General features: G+C 37.0%; 1 protein-coding gene across 1 annotated transcript in view; it reads right to left on the bottom strand.

Moving 5' to 3' along the window:
- Positions 1-21,070, bottom strand: part of Vps50 (vacuolar protein sorting 50) — a 731,402-nt gene that overhangs the window by 484,693 nt on the left and 225,639 nt on the right. Inside the window, exon 8 of the mRNA XM_090374870.1 lies at positions 18,785-18,867. Coding sequence (XP_090230996.1) covers positions 18,785-18,867 — 83 coding nt within the window. The remainder of the gene's footprint in view (positions 1-18,784; positions 18,868-21,070) is intronic.

Genomic DNA, 21,070 nt, shown 5'->3' with positions numbered 1-21,070 from the left:
GAATAGCAGAAACTTTAAAATTTAACCTTAACTGACAATTGTTTTTTTTAACATTGTACTTGTTAAGTAAATCTGCAGATTTCTTACTCTTAATGTCATTAGTGTCAATGCATACAACACTATCATCCTTTGTGCACTTAAAAGATCATATCAACTCTACAACATCATCAGCCTTTGCCCCTGGCAGACATACCCTGGTCCTATTCCACCTATCCTTTTTGTGCAATATATTACCTGTTTCCCTACAATAGACTGCGAAAATAACTAGATCCTGTGGGACCAGCACATTATGCCCTGAAGATTGTCGCTGTGTTGTTTGATGCACAAGAGTGAGCAGTGGCATTGAGTTAGGCATTTGAGAGATTGATGGGCCCCCTCCATTTCAATTCCTTCTAGAGCTTTTTTTTTTTTTTTTTTTTTTCCCAGGAGCATTAGCAACTAAGGCCATATTGCTCCGGGAATATGTGGTGGTCATTCCCTTGACCTTTCCGCATCCTCCATATTTGGTGATGACGGGCTCGAACCCCGGTCTAATCAAGAAGCGTGTGCAACCCACTGCTGCTCTTTCCCACCTGGCTACGGAGGTGCCTCCTTCTAGAGCATCTACTCTACTCTTCACATTTTCATAAACAGCTTCAGAATATGTGTACAATATATTTTTTATTATTATTTTTTTTTTAAACCCCAGGGGCTCACATCTGGTGAGTATGGACTTGGCACACCCAGGGTACTGAGCTGGATATCACCATTCTTCTGTTTCTTGGTGATTCCCATCTACTTCTCTCTCTCTCTCTCTCTCTCTCTCTCTCTCTCTCTGAGTAACTCAGAAATTTTTTTTTAGCTGGTTAAGCACTATATTCCTTTCCCTATATGGCTAGTAGTAATAATAATAATAATAATAATAATATTACAACTTTGGAATTATATATACAGAACCATTATTACTGTAATTTAAATAGATATGATATTAATTTACAAAGTAACATTTTTCTATCTAATGTCTCAAAATTATTTAATTCCCCACCCAGCATCCTTCTAGAAGTAATAATACAGAGAGAGTCAACTAATGTAAACTCTCCACACCTCATATAGCTGCAATAAAATCAGGGCCTGTCCCAAAGTTCAAGAAGACTAAGAATAGTAATAGTATTTGCTATATAGCACAAGAAAGCTACAGGTTTTTGATGCACTGCGAAAAAAAAAAAACAAGTAGATAAACAGCTAACCAGATTTGTTAAACATGATTTTCCCTTTACAAAATAAGACAACACAAATTATATGCTTCTCTCCTCACACAGGAAAATATCCAGTTGACCTTTAAATTTAGTATTAGTAATAGCAATGGCCACATGGTGCAAGGAAGCCTATGGCTTATGCTGCACCAGCCAAAAAAAAAAAAAAAAAGAATAAAATAATAATAGAGAATAAAAAAGAAAATTTAAAAAAATTTAAATAATTAATAAAAGAAAGGGAAATAGATAGACAACATATGTGCTTCCCTCCACCAGTAAGTTTACTTGACCTTTGAATTTCCCCAAACTGTCTACCACCCATGTAGGTAACTTATTCCAGTAATTTATAACTTGCTGGCTAAAATAAAACTTCTCAATCCAGTCTAAACATCTCCCCCCCATGGCTTGAATTTATGGCCCCTTAGTTCTAGAATCATTTATAACTGTGAAAATTCCATCCTCGTTCATTTTACTTACGCCTCTCAGAGCCTTAAACACCTCAATCAAGTCTATAAGATACCTAGCTTCCAAGCACTGCAACCCTACATTTCGAGTCTTTCCTCACATGGACACCCTTTTGCCAACCTCACCAGGAGAGTTACTGGTCTTTGGACCCCTTTCAATGTCTTTCTTTAGGCACGATCTCCATGCTTCAACACAGTATTCCAAGTGTGATTTAACAATAGCCTTATATTATGGGATTATGACATCCTTGTATCTCTACTAGCAAATGTTCGATAAATCATCAATAGGACACCATGGGCCTTCCTTGCAACATTTCAACAATGGTCGGAGAAGTTCATGTCTGACCATATTGTAACACCAAAGTTCCTTTCCTCCACTACTGTCTTTAGTTCAACTCCAACAGGTGTATAAGTTATTTTGGGGTCACTGTTCCCCAGGTGTAATACCTTACACTTTGCTGGATTAAAGCACAGCTGCCACTTTTCTGACCATCACTGAAGTCTGTCTAGGTCCCTCTGAAGAAGCTCTGTTTCATGGTAATCATTAAGTACTCTACCAATCTTAACATCATCTACAAATTTAGACATTGCGCCCTCGACCCCTTCATCAATGTCATGAAAATAAAAAACAACAGTGGTCCTAATACTGATCCTTGGGGAACTCCACTTCTTACATCACCCCAATCTGAGGAATAACCATTTATCACAACCCTCTGCCTACCGTCTTGAAGCCATCCTGCTATCCATTTAAGGATTTTCCCTGTGATTCCAACCTGTTCCAGCTTATATAGTAACTGACATGTGGGACTGAGTCAAAACGTTTGCTGAAATCCAAATAAAATGTCAAAATTATTCCCTAAATCCAGCTCATGAGTGACACAGTCAAAATAGCTAACCAGATTTGTTAAACATGATTTTCCCCTTACAAAACCATGCTGTGCATCTTTCAGAATTCCATTTCTATCTACAAGAAGGTATTAAGGTATTTTTTTTTTTTTTTTTAAGGAGCATTAGCAACTAAGGCCATATTGCTCCGGGATATGCGGTGGTCATTGACCTTTCCGCATCCTCCGTATTTGGTGGTGACGGACGCGAACCCCGGTCTAATCAAGAAGAGTGTGCTATGCACTGCTGCTCCTTCCCACCTGGCTACGGAGGTGCCCCATTTCTATCTAAATGATCCTGAAATCCACCCTTGATCGTTGCCTCCATGATTTTCCCCACTGCTGAAGTTAGACTGGCCAGTCAGTAATATCCCACTTCACTCTTAGAATCGCCCTTATGTTTTGGAGATACACTGGCACACTTTTCCAGTGCAACGGAATCACTCCTGAGTCCAGTGATTTTCTCATTATTAGCCTCAAAATTCTGTCCCCCATGTGGAGTTTCCTTCCAATTTGCTCCAATCAATTGGAGCAAATGGGAAGGAAGCAAATGGGAGCAAATGGGAAGAAAATCAGAGGCAAGTTAAAATCACCCATAAAAAGACATTCAGCTTACTTGCCCATTCCATTTGGATATAGAGACTCTCATCATAACCTTAATCATCACCTGGCCTGTAGATTACTCACACTCACATTATAGCGTTGCTTTCAACTATCTCACACCATACAGATTCTATACTAGCATGCAAAATGTCTGAATCCGGCAGAAAGCTTTCGTTGTTCTCAGAAGTCTGTACTTGTTAACAGGAGAGACTGCTTCTACAGGGATGGGATACACTTAAATAGAAAGGGTGCAAGAATGTTTGCTGATGCTATCGAGGCAGTGTTAGGTGGGTCGGAAAACTGCTAGATTGGGGGGATACAAGGACTAATAGATTAACAAAAGACACTGGCAGAGGTGAAAGTGATCCTTGCACTGCTTCTATTGGAATGAGCAGCAGCCTGGAAAATAAGATGTAGGATATTTCAGGGACTGATGGGAATCATTGGGGTACAAGTAAACACATGGGTTGTGTTAGGGTAGCTAAGAAAAAGAACATGTGCATGTATACTTGCATGTACACCAATGCTAGGAATTTAGTAAATAAATTCGATGAATTTGAGGTATTGCTCAAAACATCAAAGGCAGATATTGTTGGGATTTCAGAGACGTGGTGTCACACAAATAAAGGAATGCAGAACTGGAATTTGGGGAGTACAATGGCTACAGAAAGGATAGACAGGATAGGAAGGGAGGAGGAGTTATGCTATTAGTTAAGAAATACATAAAATCCAAGGAAGTGAAGCCAATCAACATCGCTGGACAGTGCAGTGTCAAGTCAGTTTGGTGTGACATAAGCATTGGGAGATCAAAATTGAGAGTAGGAGCGTGCTATAGGCCTAATGACTCTGATGAGTATAATAAGAAACTGTACAGAGAAATAGAGTGGGCTAGTAAATCAGAGAGTCTTATAATGGGGGATTTTAATTTCCCAGATATTGACTGGAATTTGAGGGCTGGTCACTCACACACTAGCAAGGCTTTTGTGGATTTATTGGATGATTGTTTTCTACATCAGCATGTTTGAGAGGCAACTAGAGGGAATAATACTGTTGATTTGATTATCAGTAGTGATTCTTCATGCATTAAGAATCTGCAGATAAATGAACCACTAGGTGGCAGTGATCACAGTGTGATGAAGTGGGATTTACTCAAAGAGGTAACTACCATTAGGGGTAAAGGGAAGGGTTATTGCTTCCGTAAAGGCGACTACGATGGACTGAGACAGTATTTAAATTCTATACAGTGGGACCAACTGATGATGTTACCAACAGCAAATTCAAAATGGGAAGCTACTAGGCTTTACATACCAACTAAGAAATATTGTTCAAGGTTTAGGCCTACATGGATGTCAGATGAACTAATGAGACATATCGCAGAGAAGAAAAATGCATGGGATACATACAAATTAACACGTGAAACAGAAGCCTATGATAGATACAGGTTGATCTGTAACAAAGTTACAAAGGAGGATAGGCAGGCAAAGAAAAACAGCAAAGATTTCTTTACTTATGTAAACTCTAGAAGGAAACGGATGAATCAGATTGGTCCACTTGATATCGATGGGTCAACTGTTGATGATCCTGCTCAGGTAGCTAACAAACTAAATGAATATTTTGCATTGACATTCACACATGAGGAGTTATTCAGCAAGGGGAATGCCAGAGGTGTATTCAACTCTGGCAGTAAGCTACAGAATCTTGTAATAACTGAGAGTAAAGTGGAGGAGAAATTGTTGAAGATAAACACAAGAAAGGCACCTAGGGTGGATGGGATCTATCCAGTTATATTAAAGGAAGCAGCAAAAGGAGTAAGCAAACCCTTGGCCATAATTATGAGAGCTTCCTTGGAATCAGGGGAGGTACCCATGGACTGGAGATGTGCAAATGTGAGCCCAATTCACAAAGGAGGATCAAAGGCTGACACAATAATTATAGACCTGTGAGTTTAACTTCTGTTCCCAGAAAATTAATGGAGGCACTGGTTAAAGAAGGACTGCATGATCATCTAGGCAAGGCTTCAATTATAGCTCGGACAGAGCATGGTTTTGTTAAGGGAAAGTCTTGCCTGACCAATTTGATTGGATACTATGATGCAGTCACAAATGAACTAGATGCAGGGAATAACTTTGATATTATATACTTGGATCTTAGAAAGGCTTTTGATACTGTTGCACATGGAAGACTGCTGCACAAATTGGAGCAGTGTGGCATTGGAGGCAAATTGCTGCTATGGATAAAGGGATGGTTGAGGGGAAGAAGACAGAGAGTGGTAATCAATGGACACTGCTCATCGTGGAGTAATGTTATCAGTGAAGTCCCCCAAGGTTCAGTGTTGGGTCCATTATTGTTTTCTGTATTTATAAATAATATTGATGATGGTATATCAAGCTTAAAGTCCAAGTTTGCAGACGATACAAAAGTTGGCAGGGTTGTTAAGGACACTACTGACGCTATGCTGCTGCATCAGGATCTGGAAAGGTTGAGCAGATGAGCTGAGAGGGGGCAAATGAAGTTTAACATTGACAAATGTAAAGTACTAGATATGGGAAACAGCAATCTCAGAGCAACGTATCAACTCTGGTACTACACTGACAGTGGTAGAGAATGAAAGGGACCTGGGGGTGGTTGTGCAGGCAGATATGAAGTTCTCTGAGCAGTGCAGACAGGCTGCAAGAGTAGCTCATGGTGTACTGTCAATGATATATAGGAATTTTTCTAGCAGGGATAAGGAGGTGATTATTCCCTTGTATAAGGCAATGGTCAGGCCACACCTAGAGTACTGTATACAAGCCTGGAGGCCTCATTTCAAGAAGGATGTAGAGCTGCTGGAACGAGTACAGAGAAGGGCAACAAGATTATTTAATGGAACAAAGCGGTGCTCTTACGAAGAAAGGCTTAAGTTTTGCAAATTACAGTGTCTGTAGACTAGGCACCAGCGAGGTGATCTGATAGAGGTGTATAAAACCTTGAATGGTTTGAACATGCTCAATGCTGATGGGATTCTGCCTCTTGCTCAGAATAATCACCTGAGAGGGCATAAATTCAAATTGAGGAAAGACAGATGTAGGATAGATGTGCGGAAATTTGCCTTTAGCCAGCAGGTAGTTGGTTGGTGGAACAGACTTCCATCCCTTGTCGTGGAAGTTGATAGCCTAAATAAGTTTAAGGCTTAGCTGGACAGGTATTTTGAACGAACAGAGGGGTGAAGTGGAAGTGGTTATTTTTTATTTATTTATTTTATTTTATTTATTTATTTATTTTTTTTTTTTTTTGGCTGATGCTGCATAAGCTTACTTTCTTGCATCAAATGCCTCTACTAATGCTAATGCTAAATGCTAATGCCAAGTACAGAGAGGGGCAATAAGATTAGTGAATGAAACTTTCTTACGAAGAAAGGCTTGTTGTGCAAATTACAGTGTCTGCAGACTAGGCACCTGTGGAGTGATCTGATTGAGGTGTATAAAGCCTTGAATGGTTTGAGAATGCTCAATGCTAATGGTATTCTTCTTCTTGCTCAGAATAATTGCCTGAGAGGGCATAAATTCAAATTATTTTTATTTTATTTTATTATTTTTTATTTTTTTTTTGGCTGATGCTGCATAAGCTTGCTTTCTTGCATAAAATGCCTCTACTAATGCTAATGCTAGAAGGACGACCCCATTACCCCTTCTATCTGCTCTATCCTTCCTAAATATGTTGTACATACAAATTATTTGTACCGCACTGAAACTCATCATTCCCTTCAGGGTGGCAACACATTTCCATAAGTCCTGTTATGTCAGTGTGACTTGTCATAACCAGCAGTTTGAATTCACTCATTTTATTGACAACACTTCTGAAGTTACTGTATAAACAATTACGTTTTAAGTTTTTTTATTTAGATAACTATATATGTAAATTTTGCAATTACAACCTCTACCGTTCTCCCAATTCCACTAATCACTTGGAGCTCTGACTTCCTATCTTTGCAACTTGACTTTCTCCAATCCAACTTTCCTAACAGTGAGATAATTTTCCTTGGTGATTTTAATGTTCACAACTCCAGCTGGCTTCCATTTTCTAGTCACACCAACACAGCTGGTCGAGATGCTGAGGCTTTTGCAATTACTAATGACCTTGCACAGATAGTTCATTTACTTCCAAGAATACTGGACAAACCTAATCATACAGCCAACATGCTTGATCTTTTTCTCACATACAACCCTTTTAAGTACAAGGTTGAAGTGAGAAGTCCTTTAGGCACTTCGGATCACAACTTGGTGATTGTCTCTTCTCCAATGGAGCCTTTATCTCATGGCTATTCCCACCCTTGTGTTGTTTGGCATTACAAGAATGCAAACTGGGATGACCTGCAAGATTTATTTTCTTCTTTTCCTTGGTCGGATTACTGTTTCAAAACTTCTGATGTCAAAATTTGCCCAGATCATGTGAGTGAAATTATTCTTGCAGGAATGGAATCCTTTATGCCACACTCCACTTTAAAATTTAGTCCTTTATCTAAACCGTAGTTTTCCGATAAATGTGCTAAGGCTGTTCAAGAGAAGAATGTTGCATATCGTAATTGGCTTGTTTCTAATTCTTCAGTTTTATTTTCTGCCTACACCAAAGCTCGCAACAATTGTAAAGCAGTTATTAATCAGTCCAAACTAGAGTTTGAACAGGCTGAGTACAAAACTTGCTTCTTACCCTAATGGTAGCCGAGCATTCCGGTCTCTTGCTAAAGCTATTGGCTGCAACTTTTGCCCATCTCTGCTCCCACCGCTGTCCAAACCAGATGGTTCTGTTGTCACTTCAGCCAAGGATAAAGCTGACCTGCTAGTATCCCATTTTTTTCCAACTCATGTATTAATGATCTTGGTAAAACCCCTTCCACTATTCCCAACACGCTCCATTCAATGCCTCCTGTGGTCTTCTGTCAAAAGGATGTCAGGAGTTTGACGAATCTTGATGTTAAGAAAGCTCCAGGTCCAATTGTATTTCTCCACTTGTTCTCGAAACCTATTCTTTTCCGCCTTTTTTCACTTTCTTATTCCAAAGGCATTTTTCCTTCTGCTTGGGAATTTGCTCATATCCAGCCAGTTCCTAAAAAGGTGACAAATCTCTCCCATACAATTAACATCCCATTGCAATTACTTCTACTCTTTCTAAAGTAATGGAGAAATCAATTAACTGCCAACTCTTAAACTACCTAGAAACCTTCCGTCTGAATAATGATCACCAGTATGGATTCCATCAGTGTCGATCCACTGGTGATATTCCAGCTTATGTTACACATTTATGGACAAATTCAATGGAGAGGTTCGGTGAAACACAAGTAGTTGCTCTTGACATCTCAAAGGCTTTCGATCATGTTTGGCATAAAGGTCTTCTAAACGAGCTTCCATCTTATGGTTTGCCAACTGTTTTTAGTAATTGGTTATCAAGTTTTCTCTCTGATCGCTCACTGAGGGTGATGGTAGATGGCACTCTGTCTTCTAACTTCTCCACTAATGCCGGTGTCCCCCAAGGTTCAGTTCTTTCCCCCACTCTTTTCCTCTTGTATATTAATGACCTTCTGCCATTGACTGGAAATCCTATCCATAGTTTTGCCGATGATAGCACATTGCATTCCAATTTCCATTTTGAGAAATCTTGCACTGCTCAATCAGCTTCAACTTCTCGAAAATTTGCTACCAATTTCTTAAATGCCGATCTCCAGGTAATTCTGCAGTGGGGCAAAGAAAACTTAGTTGATTTCAATCCTTGTAAGGCTCAGTCTTGTCTTATATCTCGTAAAAAGGATTCTTCTGCTCCTATGCTTATCTTTGGTGACACTCCGATTTCTAGGCAAAATGAGATCTCTTTTAGGGATTACCCTGACTTCTAATCTCTCTTGGCACAAGCATATTACAAATATTGCTTCCTCTGCATCTAAAAAATTTAGTTTTAGAATCTTTCTTCCAAACAGCTGCTCACTCTGTATAAATCGCAAATCCGCCCAACCATGGAATATTGTTCCCACATCTGGGGTGGTGCCCCCAAAACCTCTCTCAGGCTTCATGATTCCGTTCAGAAGAGGGCAGTTAGGTTAATTAATGATTTACCTCTAACAGAGTCTCTTCACTCGCTGTCTCACAGATGTACTGTTTCTGCTGCATGCCTCTTCTACAGATATTTCCATGAGCACTATTCTTCTGAATTGGCTTCTATAATTCCTCCTCTCTCTTTCAAAACAGTTCGAACACGTGCAGCCACCAGCCAACATCCATTTACTGTTGAACTTCAAACTCAGAGAACCAACTTTTCATCTTCCTCATTTATTCATTCAACTGCCGTTTTCTGGAACAACCTTCCTTCATACGTATTTCCTGAAAATTACAGTCTACAGAAATGTCAACAAATATCTTCTTTCGTCTTCTCAACCTCGGTACCAAGCACGGTACCAAGTACTATAGGTTCTAATACCTCTCGTGTTTGGGGTTTACATAAAAAAAAAAAAAAAAAAAAACCTACCCTGGCACATCCCTCAATGTTATTTAAGCTTGCATCCCTGGCATTGGTTAGAAGTATTGTAACCTACTTCTAGTGAATATTATTAATTTTTCACTGAACTAAATTTCAGTTTAATAGATCCAATCTTTCCCCCATCACCACCTTTTTTGTATGTGATTTTGTAAACTAAGCAGTAGAAAATTTTCAAAATGGGAAAAAAAAAGAATTGCGGGCAGTAATAAAATACGTCTTTGAAACAAATGTCCCCACAGGAGGATCATGCTGATATGATGCAGACATTGGGGGGATAAGGCTCCTTCATAATTCACAATTACACAATTAAGACAGTGTTCTTCTATAGTTAACTACCCTGGCACTCACCCCTTAAAGTTATATTAAACTCACTTCCCTGGCAATAGCTACCCACTCATTTGAAACTGTTCTGCCCTCAGAACATCTTGTTAACCAGTTCTGTTGCGGTAACAAACAAAAAAACTCCTGAGGTATGTGCAAGGCATTACTTTGACTAATATTATCAGATTAACCTGTATGTAAACAGTAAAACCCCGCTCTTCGCGGTCACTGATTTAATATAAAATGAAACCAAAAAAAAATGTGAATTTTAAAGCACCGTGAACATTTTCCACCATAAAAAAAACATGGGCGTGGCTAAAAATATCTTTCCCGATCAAAACAGCACTCAGTGGGTGGGGGAGAGAGGGTGACAAAATCGCGAGCGTAGATATTTCTCTCTAATCCATTGTTCAGTATGTGTTATGTGCCTGTCATGGAAGGTTTCGTCGTTTGCTTTTAATTTATATGCTTATAAATTGAATAAATTTATCAATTTATAAATTGATATGCTTACAAAAGTGATAAATCTACCGTTTTGCAGTGTAAAACAGACTTTTTCAAGAGTGTTAATGGAAGAAAGTGACTTTATTGTGCACAAGTTCTTTCTAACCTGTACAAAAATATGACTACGAATAACAAAGGTAATGTGAAAAGATCAAAGAAGGTGATGACATTAGCGAATCAAATTGAGTTATTAGATAAAATTTCTAATGGTGAAAATGTCTCCTCAGTGGCAAAATTATAATCAACGAGTGAACGATACGATCAAAAATCAAGAAATCGGGGGAAAAATCTGCTGCAGTGTCCGTGAAAACGCGCTAATTGTTTCAAAAATTTGCTCTGTAACTCGTGACGTTAAATTAGAAAAAATTGAAAAGGCTTTAAATCTGTGGATAGAAGCATCGTGTTTGATGTTAAGCATCGTGTGTGCTTAACATCAAAGGCAAAACTCCTTTATCAACACTTTAGAGAAACTGGGGATAGCACTGGCGGGATAAGTTTTTTAGCTAGCAAAGGCACTGGATTGAAAGATTTGTTTGAAATTTCTAATAAATATTACATTTAATATTAAATTGTTTCTTATTTTCATTTCGATGCCTTATGCTTGCATTTCACTATGTACTATCTATGTACATAGTCATATTATGACGGTACATATAATACATACACAGACAAAATTTTAGACTAGTTTTTCTTATATATTTCATACTTTGGAACAGAACCCCTTTATTACTATGGGAGCCATAACTCTGTATTCGCGTTTTCGGTATTCACGGCATTTCTCAGGAACGTAACCCCCGCAAATAGTGGGGGTTTACTGTATTACTCTTGTCCAAACAAACTAGCAGTTTTCCTGAACCTTTAAGTTATCCTCAATGATACTGGAAAAAATCGTTGCACTGCATTTGTTTAAATGTATCCCGTCTCTACAAACCAGATTCCCTTCTACCTACAAGTGTGGACCAAGCTGATAAAAATTTTTCCCAGATAGCCTTGCAAAGTCTTTCAAGTCTTGAGTGAATCCAGAAAGCTTTCAGCATATAATCCCTCCTATTGTATCTGGGCAGAATTACAGACACAGACATTGTGACCTAACTTGCAGCATTTCTTCAGCATGGTTTTATATTTGTCTAACTAATCGTCTGATCGTGTGTGCTTAACATCAATTATCCCCACATGAATAATATTCTCTTTACCCCGCCCCCCCTTACAATCTGAAAATCTGTTAGTGACATCATTAATTGTTGCTCCCGGCAGACATACCCTGGCTGTAGTCCATCTATTCTCATTACAAAATATATTTCCTGTTTCCCTGACAATGGAGTCTCCTAATAGAACTAAGTACTTTTGAACCAAAGTAGTTTGCACTTGGTTATTCTGTTCTGGGGATCGAATCGGGAGTGCATTACTTGGTAGTTTACTAGAGTCTTGAATCCCTAACGAGCTACCAGTTACATTATTCTCGAGGGCTAGCAACCATTTTTTTTGAGTGACTCAAATTGTTCCAGCAATGCACCAAATTTTAACTTAATATCAGAACACTCTGTACAATACCAACAAAGAAAAGAATCCAGGTGAGCTATGATTATCCACTATGTCGAACTTGGAATACATGCCACAGGTTCTGTAAAGGATAAAATCATGACTCACCTGGAAATTGCTATCGACTATTTCTGTACGAGTCGTGATATCCTCTGTCAAAGTGTTCAAGGCAGATCTTGTAACAACCATTGTAAAATTTGCTAAATATCAATGAAAGTGACTTTCAAAAAATTATATTTGTAATATTATAAAAAACTAAAATATGGTAAAAAATTTATTTAAAAGCAATATTCAAACATCTGTAATCCTACTCTACTCCACTAATACCCTCTAATTGATAATTCTCCGTAATCGTTATGAAGAGCACCATAAAATTTATTCAAGCTGTCAGCCTCAACTACCTGTGAGGGCAACTTGTTCCAGTTATCAATGACTTGCTGGCTAAAAGAAAACTTCTTACAATATAAACATCAAGCCCTGTAATTTAAATTTATGAAATATTTAGTTGTGGAATTCTTTAGAAGAGTGAGAATTCCACCTGCATTCATTTTAATAATCCCTCTAAGAGCCTTGTAAATCTCAATCAGGTCACCTGTGAGGTGCCTGGTTGCCAAGCTCTGTAGCTCATATAATTGGAGTCTTTCATCATATGGTTATCCTTCTGCTGATCTCACCATTCGAGTTGTCCGTATTTGGACCCTTTCAAGAACTCAATACCGTTTTTCCAAATGAGATCTCCATACCTGAACACAGTATTCCAAATGTGGTCTTATAATTGCCTTATACAGTGGGTTTATGACCTCCCTATCTCTACAGGATAATATTCGATAAATCATTGATAGGACACCATGGACTTTCCTGGCAGCCTGTTTACTCTGTGAGAAAATTTCATATCTGCATGTATTGTAACTCCCAGATTCCTTTCCTCCTCGACTGTTTGTAATTCAACCCCACCAAATGTATAATTTATTTGTGAGTTGCTATTCCCCGTGTAAGACTGTGCATTTAGCAGCATTAGATATAGCTACCAATTCTCTGAAAATCTTTTAAGTCTCTTCAAGTCATCCTGAAGGAGTGCTGCTTGGCACTGATTACTGATAATGACTCTACCAACCTTTAAGTCATCTGCAAATGTTGACATCACACCTTCTATCCCTTCTTCAATCTCATTTATGAAATTGAGAAGCAACAGTGGTCCAAAAACTGATCCTTGAGGGACCCCACTCCTGACATTACACCGATCTGAAGAATATCCATTAATAACCACGCTCTGCCTTCTCCCATGCAACCACTCAGCAATCCATCTTAAAATCATACCAGTAAAACTAACTTGTTCAAGCTTATACGATAACCTCTCATAAGGAACCGAAATCAAAATAAACTATATCAAAATTTAAAAGTATTCCATAATTTGAATATATTCGCCATCCGTCGGCAATCTGCCCAGTTCACAGATGCCATATAGCACCTTAAACTGTCAAAACCCTCTCTTCTGAAGTTAAAAACCCTCTCTTCTGAAGTTAAAAACCCTTACCTTTAACTACTACATCTTTCTTCATCCTTCAGCTGACTTCACTTCTATAATATCACTTCTTGACAATGGTTATTGTACTTTAAGCCTTGTGATGTGATCTGATTCATTAGTAATGATGAGATCAAGAATATTCAGGCCCTAGTACTTTCTGTAACATGCTGGTACAAATAATAATCATCTAGTTTATTTAAAAAGATTTTTCCCCATCATGAGTTACCATCCTGCTTATTCCAATCAATCTGGGGCAGATTAAAGTCAACCACAGTAAGGCATTCACACTTGATGACCATTCCATCTGCATGTAAAGACTCTCATCATATTTATCAAAATCTTCTGGTCTGTAGATTACTCCCACTCTCAGCTTCTGACTAACTCACACCACACAGATTCTATGCTGGCAGACGTAACTTCAGACTCAGCAAAAGCTCTTTTCGCACTCAGGCTGCTTTTGATAAGAAGCATGACCCCTTCACCTTTCCTAAATACAAACTGTAGTGGAATGTGTCATCACCAATTTCCTGGTGGCACCATGTTTATGTTAGCCCTATTATATCAGCATTAGTTGTCCTAACCAGGAGTTCCTATTCAGCCATTTTATCGAAAACACTCCTGACAATATTGCTGTAGACACAGTTGATACTAAGTAATCTTCTATACTTTAGTACACTGACACACCATTGAAGTTATTTAGGTTCAAATGAGAGCTGAGATATAGTTTAGGTTTGTATCCTAAACTATATCTCTGCTCTCATTTGATACATTACTACCCTCAGAACATCTTATCAACCTTGACTGTTGTGGCAACAAACAAGAATTCATGAGGTGAGTGCAAGCATTACTTTGAAACATATCATCAGATAAATGCAAATTTAAATTACCCTTCATCTCCCTAACTAGCAGTTCCCCTGAACTCTTAGGGTATCCTAAATGATACTGGCAAAAATCCTTACACCACCTTTGTTCAAATGAATACCATCCCTACAAAATAGATTCTTATTATCTACAGTTGCAGGCTAAGCTGATAAAAATTTCCCATGTAGAGCCTTGCAGATTACCTCAAGTCTTTCATAATATAGTCCCTCATATTAAGTCTGGGCAGAATTGCAGATATATAAACATTCTGGCCTAACCAGCAGCGTTTTTTCATCGTAGTCCTATATTTCTTCATCAGATGGTTGGATCGTATGCAAGTTTAATACCATTAGTCCCCACATGAATAATAATTTTCTCTTTACTTCCTTTAAAATCTGACAATCTATTGGTAACATCATCAATTGTTGCTCCTGGCAAACACACTAGTTCTAGACAACCTATCTTTATTAGTAAAAATTTTATCCCTGACAATAGAGTCTCCCAATAAAATATATCATCTTCTTCAACCATAGCAGAGGCTATGCTTCACTATTCTTTTCTAGGACCCAAAATTGGGGTGGGGGAGGGGATTGCTTGGCAGGTCAGCAGATACTTAAGCCCGTGACAAGCTCTCAGTTGCATTTGTTGCTAGGGCAAGTGCTTGTTTCTTTGGTGACTAAAATTCTTCTCATTATGAACCAAGTTGTAATTTGAGATCAGTACACTCCTTACAATGGATGCAAAGAAAAGAATCAACAAATGAGCTAAGTTGACCTATTAGACCAGGCTTGGTTCACACCGGAAATGCCAGCAGGTATTTCAATTTGATTTCCCTGGACTTTTTATAAGTGGATCTTGTAGCAAACATAATTTAAGTAAAATTTTAATTTTACAAAGATTACACAATTAAAATTATTTACAATTTATTACAGAATTAATGTTAACAAAATTGCAGAAATCAAACTGTTGACAAAAAAAAATTAAGTAAAAGTTACCATATGAAAGTTATGAATTCCCACCAAAATATCGATAACAAAGGCTTTCTGAATATTAAAGTACAGAAACTCCCCGACTTATGTAATACTCGACTTACACAAATTCGACTTAATGTAAATTTCTGCCAGCTGGTGCAAACTTAAAAAAATATGGAATCATATTTTGCATCTGAAGAGATACATCATATTATATTGTGAAAATATCATAATGTGAACCCATATATATTTTTTTTTTGTAATTTGTTCCAAGTTCTTAGAAGTCGAAATTTTCGCTATATAACTAAGTTCTTTATCTCTCTAAAAGGTCATATTTATAATGTAAATTGCACTACCCTTTCATCGTTATCATATGTCCATTATAAGAATCAATCTTGAATGCCTCTGTGACATTTTTCTAAAGCAAGTTTCTGGAGGTCACGACCAAAAAACAATAAAAACAATTTACACTTTCTGGTTTATTGGGCTTTTCTGTTAGTACAATTTATTATAGACGGGTAGTAAACTCGATCTTATTGCATTTTCAATAATCTCAATAACTGGAATTCTGTGGGTTTTTTTGTTATGGTATTATGGTGAAATGAGTTCCCCTTCACTTAAATCTTCAATCATATAAAAAATAAATAAATTTTCACAATCTTCTCTTCATTCCTATTTACTTATTACAATTGGGAAGGGAATGGAATCAACGGAAAGTCCAAGTGCTGGCAGTGCTAGGAAACGAAACAAAATTGATTTAGTAATGAAGATGAAAAGGATTAAGAAGTACGAAGCAGGACAAAGTTTGTCATCTATTGCACGGAATTAGGTCTTGTGGCTTCAACAGTGAATACTATTTTAAAGGACAGTATGCATATAAAAGAACATGTCAAAGGATCAACGCATTTAAGATCAACAATGATCACAAAACAGCATTCAGGTGCTATATCAAAGATGCAAAAGCTATTAATAGTATGGATGGAAAATCAGATTCAGAAGCAAGTGCCCCTGAGTCTAATGACCATTCAAGAAAAAGCAAGAAGTATTTATGAAGATATTAAGGATAAGTAAGGTAAAGCCCAAGCCAAGTTCGTAGTAAGCAACGGGTGGTTTAATAAGTTCAAGCATCACAGTGGTTTCCAAAACATCAAAAGTATGCCGCAAAGTTGCCAGGGCCAATTCTGCAGCTGCAGAGAAATTTTGTCGTGTGTTGAAAAAGTTTATTGATGAATGTGGCTATTCAATGCAGCAAATTTTTAACGTTGATGAGAGTGCTCTGTATAGAAAAAAAAATGCCGGATCAAACATACATTGCCAGGGGAAAAGACAATGCCAGGTTTCAAGGCCTCAAAAGATAGGGCCACCCTCTTGCTTGGGGCTAATGCAGAGGGAGATTACAGAATAAAACCATTGCTTGTGTACCATTCTGGAAATCCTTGTGCATTTAAGAGCATCAATAAAGCCACCCTACCCGTGCATTTCCGATCGAACCAGAGAGCATGGATAACAATGTCTCTTCAAGGATTGGTTTAAATGCTGCTTCATTCCTGAGGTTGAAAAATATTGCAAAGACAACAATGTTCTTTTCAAGAATTTGCTTCTATTAGATAACGCTCCTGGACATCCTACACATCTAGCTGATTTCAATTCGAATGTGAGAGTCATATTTTGACCACCAAACATGATTTCACTCATCCAAGCTATAGATCAGGGTTTTATTTTGAATTTAAAATAATACTATTTATGCACAACATTTGCTCAGGTATTGTCTGCAGTAGACAGTAAGAAAAATTTTACATTAAGAGACTTTTGGAAATCTTACAATAATTACCATGCCATTTTAAACATTAATAAGGCCTGGGTGGAAATTATTAAAAGTTGTTTAAATGGTGCATGGAAGAAAATATGCCACGGCACATAAAAGGCTTTGAAAGATATGAAAAAACAAATCATATGAAGAAATTACAGATAAGAATGTAAAGATTGAAGAGTAAGGCGCATTTAGGGCTAGAGCCTCAAGCTGCGAACAAATTTAGACTATGTATATAAAGTGCTTAGCATCATAATACACAGCCATTTCTGAATAAACAGAAAAATTTTAAGGTGGCATCGTTTTAGGTTATATCTCGATGCCACCTTAAAAATTTTCTGTTTATTCAGAAATGGCTGTGTATTATGATGCTAAGCACTTTATATACATAGTCTAAAGATTGAAGAGCTATTTCAGTTGGAGGTTGATGCCAAAGACAAGGAGCTAATAGAGGAAGAAGAGAATGAATTATCTAACAAAGAACTTATTGACTTGCAGGCAGTGATAGTGAAAGAGGAAAATGCTGATGAAGCTCAAGATGAACCAAATGAGAAGCCAAGATGCTTCAACACCAGAGAGATGGCAATTCGTGAAATTCCATTGGCAATGGCGAAGTTTGAGATGGATCCTGACAGCGAATGATTCTTAAAAGTTAACAGATGATTGAATGATATGCTTCTACAAAGAAATCTATGATGAAAAGAAAAAAGCCACTGTCCAGTCATCTATTAATATGTTCTTTCATAAAGTTGAGCGGCCGACCCCTTCTAAATCTCCACAGCAACATACTTATCAGCTGAAGATGTTGATTCTGGCAAAGATGCTTGAGAGATAAAACTTACTGACATTAATGCCTTTCTCCTCTCTTTTTTTGTAATTGTATAATTTTGAAATATTTTAAACTGCATGCTTTTGTAATTTTTCCTGCGCATGGGATAAAAAAATTGAATAAATACAATAAATAATTCTACTCACATGTTCGTCAAACATTTCTTTTTTGATTCAATCAATTCAGCAAGCTCAGTTGCGAGGGCTGCACAAGCATGGGGGAAATTCCGACTTACGTAGAGTTCCGCGGAATGCAACCCTTACGTTAATCGGAGCGTGGCTGTATTTGGAATAAGTATTCCAGATAGTTATCTAAATACAAAAATAAAATAACCTATGTGACCACAGGAATTGAAACTATATATTGAAATTTTAAAAAAACCCTCAAAATGAAATCAAAAACTAGCCTTCAATTAAGAGCTTTGGAAATAGGCAGCCACATGCTGTAGTCTCGATCCCAGAATCCTCAGAATGCCAATTAACTTTTGAGAAAGGATAGCAAGGAGCATTCTCCATATTGTCTGTTGGAATTTGTGCAATTCTTCAGTCTGAAGATTTCCCCAAATTACAAGTCGGAACTGTTTTGCTCAAATAAGATTTACAAAACACTCAATATAAGAAGTTACACAGAATATGGAAATATTTTTGTTAATCTAGTATTCATTGTAATGGGATTTTATCAAACATCACATACAAGACATTAATCCCTAAATCAAATTTTAAAAAAAAAATCCCTACGTGATGCAACGGTAATGTCCAAATGTACTTGCTGCTTTCTGGCATTCCAGACACAACTGAATGGCACCAGGATAGTCTTCTTCCTAAATACAAAAAAAGATGAGAATGATATTCTGTTAACACACCCCTGCAAGCTCTAATACTTTTCTCCCCTTTAATAAGGCAAACACATAACTGATTAAAAATAAAAACAAATATTAAATATAAAGCTGTTAGCACTGGGGCCAGAAAAATACTGAAACTGACTACAGCTGTGCCATTCATATTTACAAAGGAAAGAAAGAAAAAGAAAAAAAAATTACAGCACTGAGTATGTTTGGAATATCTGTACACCGAATAAGAAGAGTTTTTATTTTCTTTTGTAAACTAGCATAAAATCTAGGACTTTTTACAATAGGTGTAATTTTTGTTGTTTACGTATGTATGTTTATTTTTATCCATCACTGACAGTACATAATTATGACTGATTCAGAGTGTTGTTTTTTGAATAAATCTCTGTAAAATTTTGTTTCTGTTCAGAAAATCTACCTTGAGCAATACAGAAATTATTGTTGAAATATACAGTGAAAAAACCTTCAAGGGTTAGGATAATTAAATGGTACAAGAGCTTCAAAGGTAGATCCAAAATCAGAGAAAATTATGTGATGTGTTGGAGACCGATCTTGCACATCGACAAGTAATGAACCTGCGCCTCTATCAAAAGCATAAATTACGATGATCATCAAATAAGAAATAAAGACATAGCCTTCTAAGTTGAAATGTCATGCAGCAGGTGCCAAGCATGCTGTATGATATTCACTATGGAATAAATAAAAATAATAGTTGAGTTGCAAAAATAAGTGGTTTAAATATATATATATATATATATACTAACATGATGCATTCACACTAATTTGTACATAGTCTAACTTTCTCGCAGCTTGAGGCACAAGCCCTAATGCATTATAGTCTTAATTCATCTTATATACCACAGGCAGCTTTCATATTTGGAGTTATACTTTATAACTTTTTTGTCATCATTACATCACTTGGGTACCTACCCACCCACCGAAGAAGGGCCAAATAGCCCTGAAACAGTGCCATCTGGGGGGTGGTGGTGGTGGTATCCATTGAGAATAAGTAACAATAGTCTTCTCCTTCAGGTGAAGCGTTACTTATTCGAAGTAGTGCAATGTCGTGGCAACTCATTGTGAAGGTATTCACAATATGAAATATGACTTAAACGATGCCGCCTTTGCAAATAATTTGCTAATCTAGAATTGGCTGTGTACTAACATGATGCATTTGCACTAATTTGTACATATATAATAAATTGAAAAAATAACTAATTATGATAAAGAAAATTATGATAAGAAGGAAAATTAAGAAAACTGACATTGCAAACATCATGGTAGCATTAAAGCATAATTAATTCTGAAAGAGCCAAAAAATACAATATCAAGTAACAAAAAATATTTTAGACTATGTCAATAACATGAAATTTAGTGGTGCCCTCTGACTAGCACCAGGTCCAAATTATGTGAAATATCAGTACAGAAACAAAAACCACCTATAATACTGGACCAACTGAAATTATAAATAAAATGAAAGACTGACCATTATGCCCTCTTGATGGAGAATCACAAGGCTAATAATATAATCATCAGGGAATCACTGCATTTAGAACATTAGACAAATCCATGCATACATTAACCAATACACTGATTGATCCACTGATGCAATGGATTTGAATAATGATGGCCCTTATGCAGTGAAAAATTATAATAAAACAGAACCTAGAACTCACATGGCAACACCATACCACTAACAAAGTCACAGTTGAACCGGAATATATAACAGAAATTAGGCTATAGAGAGCAGTATGAGCGCATGTTATCATATTAACTCACTACTACCACGTATGTAACATAAATCGCAAAACAAAACTAATTATGATGAGGAAAATTAATAAAATTGACATCGCAAACATTGGAATAGCATTAATGAATAATCCACTGCATGCTGCTTATAAAATGTAGATAATAAAAAACATAACGTAACATATATATATATATATACATAATAAAGATAAAAATGGGATCAAAAGTTAAGTGGTAATGGAGAGATAAAAATAATGACACTTCCATCTGAGAGTACAAAGCAGCAGTAAAGGATACAAAAGTTTTTATATATATGAGGTAAAAGAATTAATCTGCTGAAAAGGTGCAAATGATAGAGATGTAAATTACACAAAATGCCAAAACTAATAGAAGGACAGCATAAATTGGAGATATTGAAGGCGAGAGA

This window comes from Mastigoproctus giganteus, chromosome 1 (assembly GCF_048544385.1).
Source record: "Mastigoproctus giganteus isolate SK-2022 chromosome 1, ASM4854438v1, whole genome shotgun sequence".
In the NCBI taxonomy this organism is placed as follows: Eukaryota; Metazoa; Arthropoda; class Arachnida; order Uropygi; family Thelyphonidae; genus Mastigoproctus; species Mastigoproctus giganteus.
This window is presented reverse-complemented; position numbering and strand designations above follow the sequence as displayed.